General features: G+C 40.6%; 1 protein-coding gene across 10 annotated transcripts in view; it reads left to right on the forward strand.

Annotated features, from left to right (window-relative positions):
• LOC127637183 (oxysterol-binding protein-related protein 8-like) overlaps positions 1 to 22,448 on the forward strand; it is a 92,309-nt gene that overhangs the window by 61,584 nt on the left and 8,277 nt on the right. For all 10 annotated transcript variants that reach the window (XM_052118119.1, XM_052118118.1, XM_052118123.1 and 7 more), the window contains 13 exons: positions 8,548 to 8,618; positions 11,309 to 11,389; positions 11,532 to 11,633; positions 11,711 to 11,914; positions 13,451 to 13,535; positions 13,668 to 13,827; positions 13,928 to 14,153; positions 14,477 to 14,661; positions 17,193 to 17,274; positions 17,378 to 17,476; positions 17,552 to 17,648; positions 17,770 to 17,868; positions 21,389 to 21,486. In XM_052118119.1, the coding sequence (XP_051974079.1) occupies positions 8,548 to 8,618; positions 11,309 to 11,389; positions 11,532 to 11,633; positions 11,711 to 11,914; positions 13,451 to 13,535; positions 13,668 to 13,827; positions 13,928 to 14,153; positions 14,477 to 14,661; positions 17,193 to 17,274; positions 17,378 to 17,476; positions 17,552 to 17,648; positions 17,770 to 17,868; positions 21,389 to 21,486 (1,589 nt within the window). The remainder of the gene's footprint in view (positions 1 to 8,547; positions 8,619 to 11,308; positions 11,390 to 11,531; positions 11,634 to 11,710; positions 11,915 to 13,450; positions 13,536 to 13,667; positions 13,828 to 13,927; positions 14,154 to 14,476; positions 14,662 to 17,192; positions 17,275 to 17,377; positions 17,477 to 17,551; positions 17,649 to 17,769; positions 17,869 to 21,388; positions 21,487 to 22,448) is intronic.

Raw genomic sequence — 22,448 nt, forward strand, 5'->3', positions numbered from 1 at the left:
CTATTAATAGAGCGTGTGTACTAAAACACAGGTGCATTTCCTCATGTGCTGACTGGATATGCCATCTGTGCACACACACACACGAATATATAAACGCACAATCTTTGGGTGTAATGTATTTGTGCTGTAGAGACATTTTGTTTTTTGTTTATTTTGCCTTAATGAGGAAATAACGTTTGTGCTGTCGCATATAATAATGGGGGTTTTTTCTCCCAATTTCCAATGTGCTTTTTAAATCCTTGTGCACGCGTAGTGATTCACCTCAATCCGGGTGGCGGAGGACTCGTCAACCCGCGCATCTTATCATGTGGCTTGTTGAGTGCTTTGCCACGGAGACATAGCGGGTGTGGAGGCTTCACGCCATCCACTGCGGCATCCACGGCCAACTCACCACACGCCTCACAGCGAACAACATTATAGCGACCACGAGGAGGTTACCCCATGTGACTTTACCCTCCCTAGCAACCGGGCCAATTTGGTTGCTTAGGAGACCTGACTGGAGTCACTCAGCACGCCCTGGATTCGAACTAGTGAACTCCAGGGGTGGTAGCCAGCGTCTTTTACCACTGAGCTACCCAGGACCCCCATACTGTTATTTTTGTGTCCTTAAATTATATGTCATTTAATAAGTGTAAAAATGTCAGTGACTATGACAGAAAATTTTAACTAAAGACTAGAATTATGACTTAAACAAAAATAAGTGTAAAAATGAACACTGCACATGATATGCTGCTTTTAGTAATGGCATTTAAGTGTTATCGGATCACAGTCTGTGTATCTAGTCGATACTGTTTGCCCTTCAGATAGACAACAGGACCTTAGTGAGGGCAGTCAGAGTGGAATTACACTCTCCGCTGCTGTTTTGCAATAGTCAAGGATGCTGTGGTGGGAGAGTAGAAATGTCAGACACATCTCTGTTTTTCACCCTCACTGGGTTTATATGTGTACATTATCCCAAACTTGGCTGTAATAAAGGGAGACATGGCCAAAATGGTTTGGCAGACATCTGTTATCTCATTTTCTGTATCTCTATTCTGCAGGGATAGTTTTTATCTGTGCTTGGTCCCCCCTGCATGGCTGTCTGTCAGTCAGTCTGTCTGTCTCTGCACGTGCGTTGAATGTTGATAAGCAGGGAAACCGCAATGTGTCAAAACCCGAGGCTGCAGCGTCATCTTACAACAAGCTGAATATAGTCATATTTAGTCACTTTTTCAAGTTTTGTATCTTCCGCAATCCAAACTCTCTGTCAACTAAGTCTCGGCTTATGAATGGAACTGTCTTTGAGATGTCTGGTTTATGAGTCGGATTATTACACACACACACACACACACAGAGATCCCTGCCTGTGTAAAGTGAACTGCCGTCCCGTCGTGTTTCTGTAGCTCTGTGGTAGCTGACTGCATTATGAAGTTACTAATAAACTACTCTCAAATCTGTGATACATTTGTTCTTAATTCTTATCATCTTAAACGTCTTGTGAGTTTCAGATAATGATTTCTGGTCTCTCCATCCATCCATCTTCAACCGCTTATCCGAAGTCGGGTCGCGGGGGCAGCTGCTCCAGCAGGGGGCCCCAAACTTCCCTATCCCAAGCCACATATACCAGCTCTGACTGGGGGAGACCCCGAGGCGTTCCCAGGCCAGTGTGGAGATGTAATCTCTCCACCTAATCCTGGGTCTTCCCCGAGGTCTCCTCCCAGCTGGACATGCCTGAAACACCTCCCTAGGGAGGCGGCCAGGGTGCATCCTTACCAGATGCCCAAACCACCTCAACTGACTCCTTTCGATGCTCTACTCCGAGCTCCTCACGGATGACTGAGCTCCTCACCCTATCTCTAAGGGAGAAGCCCGCCACTCTTCTGAGGAAACCCGTTTCGGCCGCTTGTATTCGCGACCTAGTTCTTTCGGTCATGACCCAGCCTTCATGACCATAGGTGAGGGTAGGAACAAAAATTGACCGGTAGATCGAGAGCTTTGCCTTTCGGCTCAGCTCTCTTTTCATGACAAAGGTGCGATAGAGCGAGTGCAATACCGCCCCCGCTGCCCCGATTCTCCGGCCAACCTCCCGCTCCATTGTCCCCTCACTCGTGAACAAGACCCCGAAGTACTTGAACTCCTTCACTTGGGACAAAACCTCATTCCCTACCTGGAGTACGCACTCCATCGGTTTCCTGCTGAGAACCATCTGGTCTCTCTGCTATCAGAATTAATAAAGATATCTAAAGTGACTCCACAGGACAATCTAAAGGTCATTCATATTTGTTAATATTTTAGGAAAGGACAAAGTTACGGAGACTGTGGATGTTTATATTGACTTCAAGCACAAGAACAGTGTTTGTGTGTGTGTGTGTGTGTGTGTGTGTGTGTGTGTGTGTGTGTGTGTGTGTGTGTGTGTGTGTGTGTCCTCTTACAGCTGGTGCTGTAGTCAGCAGTTCTCTATCTTGGATAAGATCCAGATTACAGTATATTTAAAATATAAATATATTATTTATATTTTATATTCTGTATGTGTTACCATAAAAAACGAAACTGCGGGAAAAATAGTGTTGAACATGTAGCGCCACAAGTGTAGTCTGAATCCCAAACAAATGACTCTTATGAATCTTTTCTTTTGAATCTGCAGTGTGAAACTTTCAGCGCCACAAGTGTAGTCTGATTCACGATTGAACTATTACAAATTGGTTCTTTTGAATCTACAGCATAAAATATACAGCGTGGCCAGTGTAATCTGATTCCCAGACAAATGACTCTTATGAATCTTTTCTTTTTAAACTATAGTGTTAAACATGCAGCGCCACAAGTGTAGTCTGAATCCCAAACAAATGACTCTTATGAATCTTTTCTTTTTAAACTATAGTGTTAAACATGCAGCGCCACAAGTGTAGTCTGATTCCCGAACGAATGACTCTTATGAATCTTTTCTTTTTAAACTATAGTGTTAAACATGCAGCGCCACAAGTGTAGTCTGAATCCCAAACAAATGACTCTTATGAATCTTTTCTTTTTAAACTATAGTGTTAAACATGCAGCGCCACAAGTGTAGTCTGATTCCCGAACGAATGACTCTTATGAATCTTTTCTTTTGAATCTGCTGTGTGAAACGTGCAGCGCCATAAGTGTAGTCTGAATCCCGAACGAATGAATCTTTTCTTTTTAATCTACAGCGTGAAACATGCAGCGCTACAAGTGTAGTCTGATTCCCGAACGAATGACTCTTACGAATCTTTTCTTTTGAATCTGCAGTGTGAAACATGCAGTGCCACAAGTGTAGTCTGATTCTCGAACAAATAACTCTTATGAATCTTTTCTTTTGAATCTGCAGTGTGAAACATGCAGTGCCACAAGTTTAGTCTGATTCCCGAACAAATAACTCTTATGAATCTTTTCTTTTGAATCTGCAGTGTGAAACATGCAGTGCCACAAGTTTAGTCTGATTCCCGAACAAATAACTCTTATGAATCTTTTCTTTTGAATCTGCAGTGTGAAACATGCAGTGCCACAAGTGTAGTCTGATTCCCGAACGAATGACTCTTATGATCTTTTCTTTTGAATCTGCAGTGTGAAACATGCAGTGCCACAAGTGTAGTCTGAATCCCGAAAGAATGACTCTTATGAATCTTTTCTTTTGAATCTACAGCTTGAACCATGCAGCGCCACAAGTGTAGTCTGATTCCCGAACAAATGACTCTTACGAATCTTTTCTTTTGAATCTGCAGCGTGAACCATGCAGCACCACAAATGTAGTCTGATTCCCAAACAAATGACTCTTACGAATCTTTTCTTTTGAATGAGCAGCGTGAACCATGCAGCGCCACAAGTGTAGTCTGATTCCCAAACAAATGACTCTTACGAATCTTTTCTTTTGAATGAGCAGCGTGAACCATGCAGCGCCACAAGTGTAGTCTGATTCCCGAACAAATGACTCTTACGAATCTTTTCTTTTGAATCTGCAGCGTGAACCATGCAGCACCACAAATGTAGTCTGATTCCCAAACAAATGACTCTTACGAATCTTATCTTTTGAATCAGCAGCGTGAACCATGCAGCGCCACATGTGTAGTCTGATTCCTGAATGAATGACTCTTATGAATCTTTTCTTTTGAATCTACAACGTGAACCATGCAGCGCCACAAGTGTAGTCTGATTCCCGAACAAAGGACTCTTACGAATCTTTTATTTTGAATCAGCAGTGTGAAATATACATTTCTCATACTGTTTGAATCTGTTTTTGTTGTATTTTGTTTTTTTGAGAATCAGAAACATACATTGTTGTGCGGTTCCCGAACAAATGAATCTTATGAGCCGGTTCTTTTAAGTGAATCAAAAACATACAGTGTGACCAGCGTTGTGCGGCCTTGAATGAATGAATCTTCATAGCCGTTTCTTTTTAGTTCATCAAAACACATGCATTAGTAGAATTGCATTTCTTATTTCCAAATATTTCTTCCTCAAAAGCGCTTAAAGATTCATAACCATTCAATCTAGATAACTGAATGAATGTGTCCTTTACATACACAAGAATATAGTCTTTTGCTTCATGTTTCTGTTTGCCATGTCCTTACATTTCCTAGAGGCTACATGCTGGAACAGATCAGAAAGGGTCTGGTTTTGACAAGCATTCTTAATTAAAGCCTCTTAAATATGTGACTCATCCAGAACGAGAGGGATAACGTTTTCTAGGCTACTTGCATTTATGTATCAGCGCTAAGCTTCACCAAAAAGTCAGTAAATGTTGGTCCAGGTGCAGTGGGTAGTATAGAGAAACCCATGAGTGTGAGATCAAAAGGCAGTTTGAATCTACAATATGAGGTTTTGATAGGAGTGAATCCACATTTTGGACTTAAACGTGGTCACTGGAGGAATTTGTCATCATCTGAATTTTTGAGATATGTTGCTTTGTAAATTGCTACCCAAGCCGAGTAAAGCCAAGACAATGAACTCATCAAGTGGAGATATTATTGAATGTGACAGTTGTGCTATACATGCCCATGAAACTAACTAGTCTTGACAGAAATGACATTGAGGAATTGTCCTTGGCCTCAGTTAATGAAAGTGTTTTATTGATTAAGTGTGATGTTTTCCTTTAAGAAATGTTCCGGGTTCAATACAAGTTTTATAAATATTATACAAATACAAAATATTATATTTCGTTACATGTTTATTGTTTAGATGCATACTTTGTACTATTTACAAGTATTTACATTGATTTGTTGAACACATGCTAAAAAAACGGTACTGTCTCTTTAAGAAAACTGGCACTTATGTAAAGAGTGCCTGTTAAAGAGCCCATATTAACAAAAGAAGACACTAATTGCTTATTTACCACATCCGTGCTATGTGTGATCAAATTAAATATTTATGATTTGTTGTTTTTGATCAACAACTGACTGTAAAGAACAGAAAGGGCATTAAAAGTTACGACGAATCGGTTGCATTGATCAAACTTTTACTCTCAACACGATGCTGAACTTCAGTTGTAGAGAGTTGTAAAAGATCGATCTTGGGATTTAGGAGTCGATATTGAGATCATTCAAATGTTGATCGCGATGCATTGGAAAATCTATATTTTTACCTAATCCTATATTAAACCCAGTTATTTTAAGAACCATTGTAATGCACATGCACCTTAAACGTATGATTCAGTGTCAATCTGCGGAGTGCTGTTTAAGCTTGTGTATGTTTATGCCAGTGTTGTGGAATAACACCTGTTTTTATTTTTCTTAGGGATGTTAAGCAATAGCATGTGTCCAAGCTGTCAAAATGATTAATTGTGAAGTGTGTGTTTGTGTACTCCTCCAGCTGTTGTGAATCTCTTCTCTGACTCACTGCATGTGAAGGTGTTGATGCAGCTGTCAATGTTGATATTTTCTGTGGGTTACAGTGCTGAAATAATCACAGATTATTAAGGGAAATCTGTGTCAGCTCATAAGAGATGTTGCCTTTAAGTACTGCTCTGGGATCAGATTTGATCAAGATTGAACTAAAATAAGCTGATAAAACACAGGTTTTTTTCCTCTGTACTAGTCAACCTATATTGGTTTTCCAATGCTGATATAATGTACAGATGCATAACTATAGTAATATTATAACTCACCCCTTACTTTCAGATATCTCTAAATTTGTCCCTCTCACTTTTGGGGAAGTTATCACATGTTTAAGCACTTAGCTATGCACACTTAGGTGTTGTTAGCATGTTTTTGCACTTAGCTATGCATTGCTAGCTTGCTTTAGCACTTAGCTTGATGTGACTAGCACATTTTAGCATGTTGCTAGCATGTTTTAGAACTTAGCCAGGCATTGCTAGTATGTTTTAACCAGAGTTTCCGCTAGAAAAAAATGGTGCCGGTCACAGAGGTTTCGTTTTACGGACATTTTGATGATATGCCGGTCAAATATATCGCCTCTTAATTAGTCAAGTTGAGGAAAACTGGAGGCAGTCTATGTAACTTAAAAAATGACATAATCAGGCCGTATAGAATGCAACATATTATTATTAGCTTAACTTTCAAATAGACGGAAAAAAAAACATAAACGTCCGACTGGCGTCAATCAACGCCAATTGTTTTTTACTGTGGTTTCATACACATTCACTTTTTGAAACATTGAGGCACGGATGTACCTAATACAAATAAATAAAACATCTCCAGTTAACTAGCAGATCATTCATTTAGTCCGTTATTAAATAAGAGATCTAGCGCTAAAATCTGTTGTTTTTGAAATCAAGCTGAGCGCTCGTGTCCGCTGCTATCAGTTGCATGGACGACGCGCTGCGCGAGTTGCGCAATCTTCACTAGGACGCGCGTTTCAATCTATCGCCGTTGCGGAGACTCTCTATTAATTCCGGTGAAATCACAAAATAAAATGCACACAAACGTGTCCCTGCTTGATATAGACTGTAACCATGCACTGATGAACATAGGCTATTCAGTTTTGATGATAGAGAAAAAAACTGCACGAATGCGCGGATTAGAAGCACTGATCTATCTATAATGAGATGTTCCTGATTCACCATCGTCTGGCCTCTGAAAAAGCTTTTAAAGCTAGTCTGCCTGGGCCTGGCCATATTTGAAACGTCTCACTCAATCGTTCGTTGTTTAGGTCTATATTGCAGCCGTTTTAGGCGTGCGCTTTATTTGAAATGCAGCATGCGATGTTGTTTCATAACTTTCAAACGATAGAGCCTGTTCCTTTATAACATAGCAAGAGATCGGTGTATTTTTGCTTTATACATTTTAGGCTTATTCTCAAATTCAGATTGTGTTAGGGGGACGGGATTATTAGGCAATTTTAATCGGACAATTTGACCGGAGAGATTTAATTTTGTCGGACATTTAATTTTTTTACCGGCCAATGTCCGGAAATTACCGGACAACGGAAACCCTGGTTTTTACATGTTGATAGCATGTTGTAGCACTTAGCTAGGCATTGCTAGCCTGCTTTAACACTTAGCTTGATGTGACTAGCACATTTTACTATGTTTTAGCATTTAGCTAGGCATTGCTAACATGTTGTTAACATGTTGTATCACTTAGCTAGTCATTGCTAGCAAGTTTTTGCATGTTGTTAACATGTTGTAGCACTTAGCTAAGCATTGCTAGCATGCTTTAACATGTTGTTAACATGTTTTAGCACTTAGCTAGGCATTGATAACGACATGTTTTAGCATGCTGTTAACATGTTTTAGCACTTAGCTAGGCATTGCTAGCAGACAGGTTTATTTTGATTGACCCCAGTGCAAACAAGCAAACTGAGCCTAATGCTGTGTTTACATCGTGTTGGAATTACTGTAATTATGACATGAAGTACTTAATTCCTTAATTCATGGCAATCAACGCCATCCAATATCATGGGTTCGATTGCCAGGAAACACACAAACTGCTAAGATGTATACCTTGAATAACTACCTTTAATTGCTGTCATTTTGGTTCTCTTTACATGACGCCACAACAGTCAAGTCAGAGCTTCCATGGAAATTCTGAGTCTGAAGATGTGGAAGTTTTTTACAAGTTGAAATCTTGTAATTATGCTATTTCCGACATGACGTGAACACATCATAACTGTAGGCTCTTTTTGGCTCATCCAGTCAGAAATGTGAGTTTCTGTTTTATAAATAGGGAAAGTTAACACTTTTTGTTAATCAGCAGACATGCATGGCAAGGACGAGATGATATATCTGTTTATTACATTACTGGGTTTTGCGAGTCATCTTTCCTACTTCAGTAATCAAATCAAATAACTCAAATCAATATTTCATGTCCATTTATTTATACATTTGGCAAGTGCTTGTGTTATAAGCAGGATAATGAGCAGATCTTTTTCGCCAAAAATAAACACCAATCCGACACAAACCGGAGGTGGAAGACCCTGTGGTCTCTTCTCACATCATTTCATGTCAACCAAGCAGGATAATCTACAATCAAGTTCAGGGCGATACAAGACCAGTGTGGGTTTATTTTGTGGCTGTAGACTATCCCTTATTTAACTGCTCTGTACCTTGACAGTCTAAAGTAGTTCAGATTTAATGTTGTGTTTTTGTTGCTTTTGCAGGTTTTGATCGTGGCAAAGAGGAAATCCTGCCTCTAAAAGAGGACTCGTCACACTCCATATCCAAGAGCAAGGTAAACACTCCCTCTTTCCTGACAGTCTCTGGTTTATTTCCTCTGAGACTGGAATCGGATCGATGCAGGTTTGCTGCTCCTCCAGCATCTTCAGCCCATTGGTCATTAATTAAACATAGTGAAGAACGTCTGAAAGGTGACGGGAAGACCGGGGGGGTTAACTCTTAATGAGAGAGAGACTCAGTTAGCATCCTACACACACCTCTGAAATATACATTAACTGCTCAGTAATACAATCAAATTCATATTGACGTACATGTGGTATGTCAAGACCAGATCAGACCAGTTTCACCAGACACACTCAACATTTTGAGTCACGGTTGTGTGTCACGTCTATGGGGTCACAGATGTGCCCTTACATCCAGACAGGCCACAAACAAATCTCAAATCACACAGCCATTCAAACTCGGGTTAATAAAGCTAATTAACCTTGGTTTCACATAAAGAGATTCCACTTAATCGCCTTTGAAAACTTCACAATGTAGGCCTTATTTCAGGCCGATAGATCTATACCTGATGCCTGCATTTAAAATGAACTTAGTCTTCTAGTGGAAGGATGGTAATCCTTTAGATGAGCACATACATGGATGTGTGTTTGCTCACACAAAGTCCTCGAACATGCACAGACACACACACACACACACACACAGGGCAGCTGTGGCTCAGGTGGTAGAGCGGGTCGGCCACTAATCGCAGGGTTGGCAGAGCCCACACGAATCCACATGCCGAAGTGTCCTTTGGAAAGACACTGAACCCCAAGTTGCTCCCAATGGCAGGCTAGCACCTTGCATGGCAACTCTGCCATCATTGGTTTGCGTGTGTGTGTGTGAGCGTGTATTTATCACTTTGTGGGGACCAAATGTCCCCATAAGGATAGTAAAACCCAAAATTTTTGACCTTGTGGGGACATTTTGTCGGTCCCCATGAGGAAAACAGCTTATAAATCATACTAAATTATGTTTTTTGAAAATGTAAAAATGCAGAAAGTTTTCTATGAGGGTTAGGTTTAGGGGTAGGGTTAGGTTTAGGGGATAGAATATAAAGTTTGTACAGTATAAAAACCATTATGTCTATGGAAAGTCCCCATAAAACATGGAAACACTACAAGTGTGTGTGTGTGAGAATGGGTGAATGAGACACAGTGTAAAGTGCTTTGAATACAGCTGCAGACCATTTACACACATACGCCTTTCCATGTACACTCTTTGAGGAATATTTCAAGATCTCCCCATCATATTATTTTGTGTTTGGGCTCGTTTGAATCGGGATAGTCTGCTGTAAGTTACGATATGTCATTGTCTAAGTTATATGTATGTTTCAGGAAGTAGTAAGGACAAATGTGACAAAAAGACACTCCTGTTTATTCTATTTATGTGTGTCCCACTGCAGTTTGACCTCTGAGTGAAACAAATTTGCTCATTGCATTTTACAAATTGAGACCTTTCCAATGATCTCTCACCACCGTACAACAACACCCAACTTAATATTCAAGCTGCATTTGAAAGTCGTTACGTGCACAAAAGCACAATGCCTAAATGTGTTAGCTATCTTATGCACACTGAATTAAAACACTGTTCAACTTTTATCACTGTGAAGTCTCATCAAAAATGTTCACACTCTCGCAATTTTTTTTGTTGTTGTTTATTATTTGTCTACTAACAGTCAGTGTATGTACATGCATCACTGGAGATTTACGTCATTTTTTTTTTTTACATGAAAATTCCCACCACATCTCAAATTCTGTGTTGGAAATGACGCTGATGGAAATGCCATTTTTAACGTTTTTGAAATAAACAAAAAGACTCTTTTGTCTTGCTAAAGCTAATTATATTGCTAACATTTTGTGTGTCCTAAATACACACAATTAAATAATATTTGCACTCTTTTTTTGGGCATAATTTGGAAAAAATGCATCTTGATCGGAAATGATGGCAAATAAAAATAGTCTGCTCGCAAGTAATATTTCCCTTGATTTTTCTTTGTTTTGTCTCACGTTTCTCATTTCAGTCTTGCTCTTCACTGACACGTTTGTGGACTTGTTTAACAATACGCAAACAATTATTTGCAGCAAAATTGCTTGGTGTGCTGGAAATGATGCACAACTTTAGGACAGTCGTAATTTTGGAGTAATGTATAGAAATCATTTTTACACAATAAATATTGAAATTGTTTGTTTTTTTTCACTCTTTGTTTAGATCATCATAGTTTTAAACATGTAGTCATTTATACTTTTACTATGGATTTTCATAGTTTAATATTGAAAGTAACATTTATGATTTTACCAAATAACAAATGATAAAAGACCTGCTAAAAAGTGTCCTGATCAGTTTAAATGGTAAATGGTCTGCACTTATATAGCACCTTTTTTTAACCTTAGAGGTTACCAAAGCGCTTAACACTGTGTCCCGTTCAGCCAATCACACATTCACACTCACATTCACACAACAATGACGGTAGAGTTGCCATGCAAGGCGCTAGCCTGCCATTGGGAGCAACTTGGTGTTAAGTGTCTGAATGTGGAGTCATGTGGCCCGGGAATCAAACCGACAACCCTGCGATTAGCGGCCGACCCGACCTCCTGAGCCACAGCCGCCCCACACAAATCAACCCCTGGGACATGAATATGCCTGAAGTTGAAGAAACACCCATTATGCATCATGCTGTACTGTACACATGTGTTTGATTTGCAGTCAGAAACCAAGCTCTATAATGGCTCAGATAAGGATGTATCAACATCTGGAAACAAACTCACCAAGAAGGAGTCACTCAAGGTACAGATATGTTGGTTATCAACAGAAACTTTCAATCTAGTACATATTATTTACATTGTTAAATATATTTAGGGCCTCGTGATTACGACTCTTTAAGGGTATAACTCTTCATTTACAATCGTACGCACGTTTGTTCATTCAGGTACAAAAGAAGAACTACAGGGAAGAAAAGAAACGAGCTACTAAAGAACTGCTCAGCACCATCACTGATCCGTCTGTCATCGTCATGGCCGACTGGCTCAAGGTGTGTTGACATAAACGCGTTTAATTCAGTCTGCTCATGAAACGACCCGTGTGAATCCTGTTTATTCTCTCTTTTAGATCCGTGGCACGTTGAAGAGTTGGACCAAGCTGTGGTGTGTACTGAAGCCAGGTGTTCTGCTCATCTATAAGACCAATAAGAACGGCCAGTGGGTCGGTACCGTGCTGCTCAACGCATGCGAGCTCATCGAGAGACCATCTAAAAAGGACGGATTCTGTTTTAAGCTCTTCCACCCGCTAGAACAGTCCATATGGGCCGTCAAGGTACTAGAGAACACTGCGCTGATGTTTTTGGTTAACTTTTTTTTATTTTTATGGATATGTAGCATTATCATTTTTGGTTTTGACATAAGTTTAGTTTGATCAATTCTACCTATTGATGCTGAAATTTGGCACACTGATAGGGGTGGGTATGATAAGCCCCTACACCAAATTTGGGGTCTCTAACTCAAACCCTCTAGCGCCACCAACAGTTTAACTTACGTTTCAGCTTATAACTTTTGAACCATAAATCCTAAAAACTAAATAATCCCAATATAGTCCCAATGGGTCGCATCGTTTTTAAGCTCCGCCCACTAGATTTTCCAGAATTTTCCGAAAAATATACTTTTTCAAACTCCTCCCAGACTGTATGTCTGATTCGCTAAAAATGTTGCATGTATCTAGAGACACTCATGAAAAAAATTTGTGGAATTCATTCTGATAGATAAAACCGTACTCATATATCGCATCAAAGATAGGCTGTATCTTCGCAATGCTTTCTCATATTGACATGAAATTGGTATATGTCATCACAAGCATAATGTGAGGTTACCTGCACAGTTTCAGAATAGTACCACCTAGTGGTCAAGAAGTATATATAAAAAAATATTTTTGTTTATAACTTCTGAATCGTTTGGCCTAAAATCATGAGACTGGTCGCATTAGATTCCTGGGGACATACGGAGTCGAATCATGCCCAAATTACCATGGTCGGCCATACTTCCTGTCTGCCATTTCGAAATTTATGGAAACATACCTTTTCAAACTCCTAGGCTGTACATGCGAACTGCACAAAATAATCTGTGTGTCATCTAGGCTTGGGACACTCATGACAAAACATTTCGAAAAGTCTGCACCGTCTGCTGGCAGGTCATCCTCATCTACCTGGATCAGCCGCATCTCCCCGGGAGGATCGGAGGCAGTCCTCCGGCCCCTGGTGGACTATACAGCCCTCCCGCACCAGGCGGTCGACCTGAACCCCTCACGGTCAGCAGTCTCAGAACTCGCCGCGTTTAAGCGGCTGGTAGAAGTCTCCACCTCCCGTTGCAGCTGCCCTGACCGTTCCATCAGTCAGTTAGAAGCCCCTCCTCCCCTCGCGGTGTTGCCATTCCTTTGCTCTCAGGCGGCCGGGCTCCTCCGTCCCCCATGTTACACTGGTGCCGAAAACCGGGAAGGAGGAGGGATGCGCCGATTTCGGCACCAGTGTAACAAAGTTCAACGGAAAGGAGGAGGTGACAATATAAATAATAGTTTAATACGGAACTTAACCAAAAAGACAAGCACACACAGGTGTTGGACAGCTGCCCGTAATTCTCTCTCTCTTTCTCTCTCTCTCTCTCTCGCTCTGCCATTTCCGGTTGCCTTTATCCCTCTCGGGCTTCATCAGTCTAATTAGGGGCCAGGTGTGTGGAATCACGACCCGGCCCCGCCCTCCGGCCTGCCACATTTACGCATGTAATATTCCTAATATTCCAGTGTTCTTAATATGCCGGTTTGGATCGGTGGATTTAATCTTTTATTTGCCTGTGTTTGATTCAGGGTCCTAAAGGAGAAGCTGTGGGGTCCATCACTCAACCATTACCCAGCAGCCACCTGATATTCAGAGCAGCTTCAGAATCAGATGGTAAGATAAACTTAATACACACACACACACACACACACACATAGACTTTAAAACAACTGAAGCGTACAAGTGTATCTTTTGATAAAACATGCTTTTTAAAACTGTGTGTGTGTGTGTGTGTTGTGTGTGTAGGTCGCTGTTGGATGGACGCTCTTGAATTGGCTCTGAAATGCTCAAGTTTGTTAAAGAGAACGATGATCAGAGAAGGCAAAGAGGAGATGACTCAGACCACAGAACACTCACACATCAACATCTACAGTCTGCTGAGAGCGCACAACATGCAGGGCTTTCAGTGAGACAATATAAAGTCCTGTTTATCTTTAAGTTTGTGCCACTAGCTCTCCTCCGTGTGTGTGTGTGTGTATTAACTGAGAGTTTGTGTGATGTGTCAGGTTGAATGACAGCGATCAATTTAAGGATCCCGATCTGTACTCGGATAAGTCAGACCGCGAGAACGAGCAGGAGCCGGAGGAATGGGAGAATGAAGTGATGGAGAAGAGCGAAGAGAGCGACAGTGACACGTCAGGGCGACAGGAAGACTCGTACATCGACCTAGACCCGAACGAGACGCTACAGGAGACCCCATACATAGAGCAGAGCCATGAGGAGCTCGGAGAGGTGTGTCTTTGTAACTGAATATATAGTGACTCTTTGAAAGTCATTGACTAATAGCAACACAAAACAAATTTTAATATGCAAAGAAGAGTCATGTAGTGCAGTATTAGTGTTTTGTAAATAGTGGAATTTATTATTAGTACCATAATGAATTATTGAAGCGCTCTCTGCGCACACATTTGGCTCTTGGGGAGTGCTGTTGACGCACAGACACAAAGGCAATATTTAAAAGTTTATTTTTACTGCTGACAGCTGGAGAGATGAATTTGTTTGAAGTCTATGACTGATATGACACAATCTGCTCATTCAATCTGTGTGCGTTTCAGGCTGGCGAGGCGTCGCAGACAGAGACGGTATCGGAAGAGAATAAATCTCTGATCTGGACTCTTCTGAAGCAGGTTCGACCCGGTATGGATCTGTCCAAAGTTGTGCTGCCCACCTTCATTCTGGAGCCCCGATCCTTCCTGGACAAACTGTCCGATTACTACTACCATGCTGACTTCCTGTCGGAGTAAGACAACACAGACTCGTACATGCACAGTTACACTTTCAGTTCAGTTCAGTTGATCCATTACTAAATACAAAAAAACAGAACTGTGTATTTAAATGGTTGACTGCTGTACTGATGATAGTTTGACTTGTGGCAACATGAAGATAGAAACAAGCTTTGAAAGGCTTTTTTTCATTAAGCACGATGTAAACCAACAGCAATAATATGAAAGACTTTAAATAGCAAAAAATAGCACAAATCGTAAAAGAGCATATATTTTCCCATGAAGTAATGCTTATATATTAAGTTCCAATCACAAAAGTTACGTTTTTTGTGAAATCGGGTATCAAAACAGAAACATTTCTCAAAGTGAGAAATTAAATTTGATGTTTGTAAATGGTTCAGTGCTGGGTCAGAAATGAACAGGGGCTCGGGAAATGTCACAAATTCAAAATGAATGAATTCTGCTGTGTTTTATTTGCAACATCTGATATATTTCTTCTAGGGCTGGGAAATTAAATGCATTAATTTCTGCGATTAATCGTTGACCTTTTAACGCAGGGGTCCCCAAACCTTTTTCTATGAGGGCCACATCATTTTTCCTTTCTATAATGGAGGGCCGTAGTCTAACAGAAAATGGCATGGGCCGGAGTGATTTATTGTGGAGATTTTATTATGATTTTAAATGGATTTACAGTATTATGCCTCCTAATGCTAGATTAATTTATTATTTATGCACCATACATATCAAGTGATATATAGCCTATTAAAAGAGCATTATTACTATCGTAATGACATTTTTTCATATTCATTGCTATTGAAATCAAATTATTTACTTACTCATGCGTATTAGGCTAATCAGTGTGAACTATGTCCCCTTGACGCCAACCATACTAGGAGCTCCGTCAGTCGTGATGCTGGCCAGCTTAGACCAGTCTAGATCCAACTCTTCTATCGTTTGGCACGCTTTACCAAAAATATCCTCCCCTGTCGTAGTACCTTTGAGACTTTTTAGGGCTGCCAGCTCCTCGGACACTTCAAAGTTTGAGCTAACTCCACGAAGAAAAATGAGCAGCTGTGCCGTGTACTGCACGTCATTACTTTCATCCAGCGCTAATGCAAAAAAATCTAATTCTTTCACTTTTTCCTTCAGCTGGGCATATATTATACCCCATTTCTTCAATTCGTCTGGTGATTGCACTTGCGGACAGACTCACCGCATTTAAGACGCTCTTTCTTATCGGGCACACCTCCTCCGCAACAGCATTCATACATTTCTTTACTGAACTCACCATCACTGAATGGCCTACCGCAGGTTGCAATCAGTTTAGCTACCTGAAAGCTAGCTCGAATGGATGACTGGTTCAACTGGGTTTGCCGTACAAACGTATTTTGCTGAGCAGATAGTCCACTTTTTAGCTTCGACACTTTGTCTGCTCTCATTTGGCCTTGTAAACTTCGCATACTTGTCTCTGTGGCGGGTTTCATAGTGTCGGCGCAGATTGTATTCTTTGAACACGGAGACTGTTTCTTGACAGATGAGGCAAACAGCCATTTCTTTGCATTGAACAAAAAAATAATCACTTGTCCACTTTTGGTTAAATACCCTGCATTCTGAATCAACTTTTCTCTTTCCCAACCGTTTGGCCATTTTGTTGTCACTTTAAATTTTCTTGCTGGATCGCGTGCACCCGCTCGATCACAATGGAACGTTAATCCGGGTGAATCTAACAAATAATTTGGCTACTTTAATAATTATAACTACGGGAAATTTTATTCTGAAAGCCAATATGTATTATCAAATACAAATATGATATGATTAAAACATATTTAAAATTAAATTGTAAAAATATTTCTCTGCATGGCATTGTTCAGAGGGCCGGTCCAAATGTGGGGGGCGGGCCATAGTTTGGGGACCCCTGGTTTAACGTATTAAAAATAACACAATTTTAATGCATTCATTAAAATCCTCATTTATGTTTTTGCTTGAGTTTGGAGCCTTGTTCAGAACTGGTTAATGTTCACGTGCTCTTCAGGAACTGCAATTGAACGAGACACTCAAACGTGCTGTTAATTCCCTTATTTGGACAGTAAAATATATTCAAGTGAAAAGTAAATGGTAAATGGTCTGCACTTATATAGCGCCTTTCTAACCTTAGCGGTGTTCAAAGCACTTTACACTACATCTCATTCACACACACACACACACACACACACTCACACACCAATGGCGGCAGAGCTGCAAGGCGCTAGCCTGCCATTGGAGCAGCTTGGGGTTCAGTGTCTTGCCCAAGGACACTTCGGCATGTGGAGTCATGTGGGCTGGGAATCGAATCACCAACCCGCTCTACCACCTAAGCCTAAAATGTTCATTGTTATTATAAAATGCGTGTGTACGATGACTGTACAACCAAGCAAAGACGTAGGCAGGAAATTACTTTTGAGTATCATTTTCTATTTGTAAATATTTGACAAAAAATAACACAATTATTTTTGACAAAAATCCCATCATTTACGACTTTACCATTGTTGTGTTTTGTTGGCTTGCTTAGAGCTGCTGTGGAGGAGAACGCCTACAACCGCATGAAGAAAGTGGTCAAATGGTACATTTCAGGATTTTACAAGAAGCCAAAGGTAAAACCCACATTAACTTGTCCTTACAGATTCTCTGAAAGTCTTTAAAGTGGGACCGACATGTCATGAATAAATCATTTGACGTCATATTTTCTTATGTCAGGGTTTAAAGAAACCGTATAACCCCATTATTGGAGAAACGTTTCGTTGTTTGTGGCTCCACAACCGGACAAACAGCAAAACCTTTTACATCTCAGAACAGGTGCGACGATAATATCCAGTTTGTTTTCTCTTAAACAGCCGACTTGACAGACTCAATATGCCCATTTTCCTCCAGGTATCCCATCATCCTCCTGTCTCAGCGTTTTACGTCAGTAACAGGAAGGACGGCTTTTGTCTCAGCGGCAGCATTCTGGCCAAGTCCAAGTTTTATGGTGAGACATGAGACGAGCAGTGACAATAAATGTAAACACATAAACATGTTTTGTTTAAGCTGTCAGCACACACACACACACACACACACGTGAACAAGATTTGTGTTTGTGTGTTTTTCAGGAAACTCCCTGTCGGCAATCTTGGACGGTGAGGCCAGACTGACATTTCTCAACCGAGGAGAAGACTACGTGATGAACATGCCCTACGCTCATTGCAAAGGTTTGTCTGCTTGCACAAACACTCACCCACAAATTAAAACTCAAACACCCTCATACTGCACGACTAACACCCTCTCCTCGTTGTCTTCTGTAGGGACACATCTAGGTACGTTTGCTTTTGTCTAGTAATATTCAGGGACTAGTGACATGTGCAGTATCCCATCTAGATTTTTTATTTAGTGAGCATATGACGTTTTGGTAGCACTTTATATATCTTATTTAGATAACATAATATACAGTAAATACTATATAAAAAAAAGGTCATAATCGAAAGGGATTCACCCAAAAATTTAAATTCTGTCATCATTTGCTCACCCTCAAACTTTCGGATTTCCTGCCATCCGTAGAAAAAAATTGCACATTTTTAATGAATCATATTTGGTGCATTATGCTTTAAAGCATTATACTTTAATTTTGGTGCAGGACATTTATTATTGAAGTTTTTCTACAGGGGTAAATATTGGGGTATTATCAGAGGACTCCCTGGACTTTTCAGAGTTACCAAATGTTTGAGAGTTTGGCCATGGCAACATCCTCTCCTTGCTCTATAAATATGGGTTGAAATGTATCACAGTTCAAATACAATATCGCTGCAGAATACACTGAAGTCTATGAAGTGAGTGATATTTATACGAGTAAATGGTCATCACATGACTCGTGTCAGTGCTGCAGAATACATTGAAGTCTATGAAGTGAGTGATATTTATACGAGTAAATGGTCATCACATGACTCGTGTCAGCGCTGCAGAATACATTGAAGTCTATGAAGTGAGTGATATTTATACGTGTAAATGGTCATCACATGACTCGTGTCAGTGCTGCAGAATACATTGAAGTCTATGAAGTGAGTGATATTTATACGAGTAAATGGTCATCACATGACTCGTGTCAGTGCTGCAGAATACATTGAAGTCTATGAAGTGAGTGATATTTATACGTGTAAATGGTCATCACATGACTCGTGTCAGTGCTGCAGAATACATTGAAGTCTATGAAGTGAGTGATATTTATACGAGTAAAGGGTCATCACATGACTCGTGTCAGCTCTGCAGAATACATTGAAGTCTATGAAGTGAGTGATATTTATACGCGTAAAGGGTCATCACATGACTCGTGTCAGCGCTGCAGAATACATTGAAGTCTATGAAGTGAGTGATATTTATACGCGTAAAGGGTCATCACATGACTCGTGTCAGCGCTGCAGAATGTTAGTGATTAGTGGTTCTTGCTCTCAATGGGGCGTGTGGTGAGTTGTACGTGGATCGTGGAGAGTAGCATGAGCCTCCACATGCTTTGAGTCTCCGCGGTGTCATGCACAACAAGTCACGTGATAAGATGCGTGGCCTGACGATCTTGTCCTCCGCCACCCGGATTGAGATGAGAGAGAAAAGGGGATAAACATTATACAAATTATAATGTATAAATATACATAATTTTTTTAATATATACAGTGAGGAAAATAAGTATTTGAACACCCTGCTATTTTGCAAGTTCTCCCACTTAGAAAACATGGAGGGGTCTAAAATTGTCATCGTAGGTGCATGTCCACTGTGAGAGACATAATCTAAAAAAAAAATCCAGAAATCACAATGTATGATTTTTTAACTATTTATTTGTATGATACAGCTGCAAATAAGTATTTGAACACCTGTCTATCAGCTAGAATTCCCTCAAAGACCTGTTAGTCTGCCTTTAAAATGTCCACCTCCACTCCATTTGTTATCCTAAATTAGATGCACCTGTTTGAGGTCATTAGGTGCATAAAGACACCTGTCCACCCCATACAATCAGTAAGAATCCAACTACTAACATGGCCAAGACCAAAGAGCTGTCCAAAGACACTAGAGACAAAATTGTACACCTCCACAAGGCTGGAAAGGGCTACGGGGAAATTGCCAAGCAGCTTGGTGAAAAAAGGTCCACTGTTGGAGCAATCATTAGAAAATGGAAGAAGCTAAACATGACTGTCAATCTCCCTCAGACTGGGGCTCCATGCAAGATCTCACCTCGTGGGGGTCTCAATGATCCTAAGAAAGGTGAGAAATCAGCCCAGAACTACAGGGGAGGAGCTGGTCAATGACCTGAAAAGAGCTGGGACCACCGTTTCCAAGGTTACTGTTGGTAATACACTAAGGCGTCATGGTTTGAAATCATGCATGGCACGGAAGGTTCCCCTGCTTAAACCAGCACATGTCAAGGCCCGTCTTAAGTTTGCCAATGACCATTTGGATGATCCAGAGGAGTCATGGGAGAAAGTCATGTGGTCAGATGAGACCAAAATAGAACTTTTTGGTCATAATTCCACTAACCGTGTTTGAAGGAAGAAGAATGATGAGTACCATCCCAAGAACACCATCCCTACTGTGAAGCATGGGGGTGGTAGCATCATGCTTTGGGGGTGTTTTTCTGCACATGGGACAGGGCGACTGCTCTGTATTAAGGAGAGGATGACCGGGGCCATGTATTGCGAGATTTTGGGGAACAACCTCCTTCCCTCAGTTAGAGCATTGAAGATGGGTCGAGGCTGGGCCTTCCAACATGACAATGACCCGAAGCACACAGCCAGGATAACCAAGGAGTGGCTCTGTAAGAAGCATATCAAGGTTCTGGCGTGGCCTAGCCAGTCTCCAGACCTATACCCAATAGAGAATCTTTGGAGGGAGCTCAAACTCCGTGTTTCTCAGCGACAGCCCAGAAACCTTACTGATCTAGAGAAGATCTGTGTGGAGGAGTGGGCCAAAATCCCTCCTGCAGTGTGTGCAAACCTGGTGAAAAACTACAGGAAGCGTTTGACCTCTGTAATTGCAAACAAAGGCTACTGTACCAAATATTAACATTGATTTTCTCAGGTGTTCAAATACTTATTTGCAGCTGTATCATACAAATAAATAGTTAAAAAATCATACATTGTGATTTCTGGATTTTTTTTTTAGATTATGTCTCTCACAGTGGACATGCACCTACGATGACAATTTCAGACCCCTCCATGATTTCTAAGTGGGAGAACTTGCAAAATAGCAGGGTGTTCAAATACTTATTTTCCTCACTGTATATATATATTCTCAATACAATGAAAGTGAATAGTGACTGTCATTCCCTAAGAGATCTCCTTTTTTGTTCCACGAAATAAATGTAGTCATATGCATTTGGAACGACATGATGGTGAGTGAATAATGACAGAATTTTCATATTGGGGTGAACTGTTCCTTTAATACACATTCAGAAATTATAGTAAATGTCATGAAAGTGATTTATATATTCCGACATATTGAATGATCTGAACACGATCTACTGGTCTGTTAAACATTATATGATGTTTGTGAATGGTTTATAAAGTGTCACCAAAGCTTCCTTGTTCCTCCAAGCGTCATGTATTCTCCAGTAATGTGATTTGTGCTCTGTTTTTTTATCAACTTGGTAAGAAAGTAAATACAATTGTCGATGCATACACAAACAGTTACATTTAGATACATTATTCACTCGCGCAAATAAACACATTTTCTCTCTCTTTCTGTGTGCAGGTATTCTATATGGTACTATGACACTAGAGTTGGGCGGACAAGTCACCATTGCCTGTGAGAAGACGGGCTACAGTGCTCAGCTGGAGTTCAAACTCAAGGTCTGTGTGTTTTGTGCTAATGAACGTTTATTTCAGGATTCAGAGAGAAAGGCCACAGACTACACATATATAACATATCTAATCAAATGCCACACTAATAACTGCACTGCTGCTGTACCAAACAACAAAAAAACAACTCTGGAATGACGCCTTGTGCTTTGAGAATGGGGAATTTGGTATTGTTGTTATTATGGTGGTATGACAAAGCCAACATACTGTTATCCTACAAAGCTACATCCACCAAACTTGGTACAGAGTTCATAAAGAAATGTAAAGAAAATCAATTTCACCCCTGTTCAGTAGGCGGCGCTGTTGCTGTTCTACAAACACGAGCGGTCTTGCTGTTTTTACCTAATTTGGCATAACTGTATATTTTGTTCTTTTCATGGTGTTGATACATTTTGAGGAGTATATATATTTATTGGCCTGGGTATCTCAGCGAATATTGACGCTGACTATCACCCCTAGAATCCAGGGCGTGCTGAATGACTCAAGTCAGGTCTCCTAAGCAAACAAATTGGCCCGGTTGCTAGGGAGGGTTGAGTCACATGGGGTAACCTCCTCGTGGTCGCTATAATGTGGTTCTCGCTCTAGGTGGGGGGTGTGGTAAGTTGTGCGTGGATGCCGCGGAGAATAGCGTGAAGCCTCCATACGCACTAGGTCTCCGTGGTAACGTGCTCAACAAGCCACGTGATAAGATGTGTGGATTGACGTCTCAGACGTGGAGGCAACTGAGATTCGTCCTCCACCACCCGTATTGACATCTATCTATCTATCTATCTATCTATCTATCTATCTATCTATCTATCTATCTATCTATCTATCTATATGTCTGATCTATCTATCTATCTATATGTCTGATCTATCTATCTATCACTCTTTCCAATCTATTTATCTATTATCCATCCATCCATCCATCTATCTATCTATCTATCTATCACTCTTTCCTATCTATCTATCAT

The sequence above is a fragment of the Xyrauchen texanus genome, chromosome 45, assembly GCF_025860055.1.
Source record: "Xyrauchen texanus isolate HMW12.3.18 chromosome 45, RBS_HiC_50CHRs, whole genome shotgun sequence".
Classification (NCBI taxonomy): Eukaryota; Metazoa; Chordata; class Actinopteri; order Cypriniformes; family Catostomidae; genus Xyrauchen; species Xyrauchen texanus.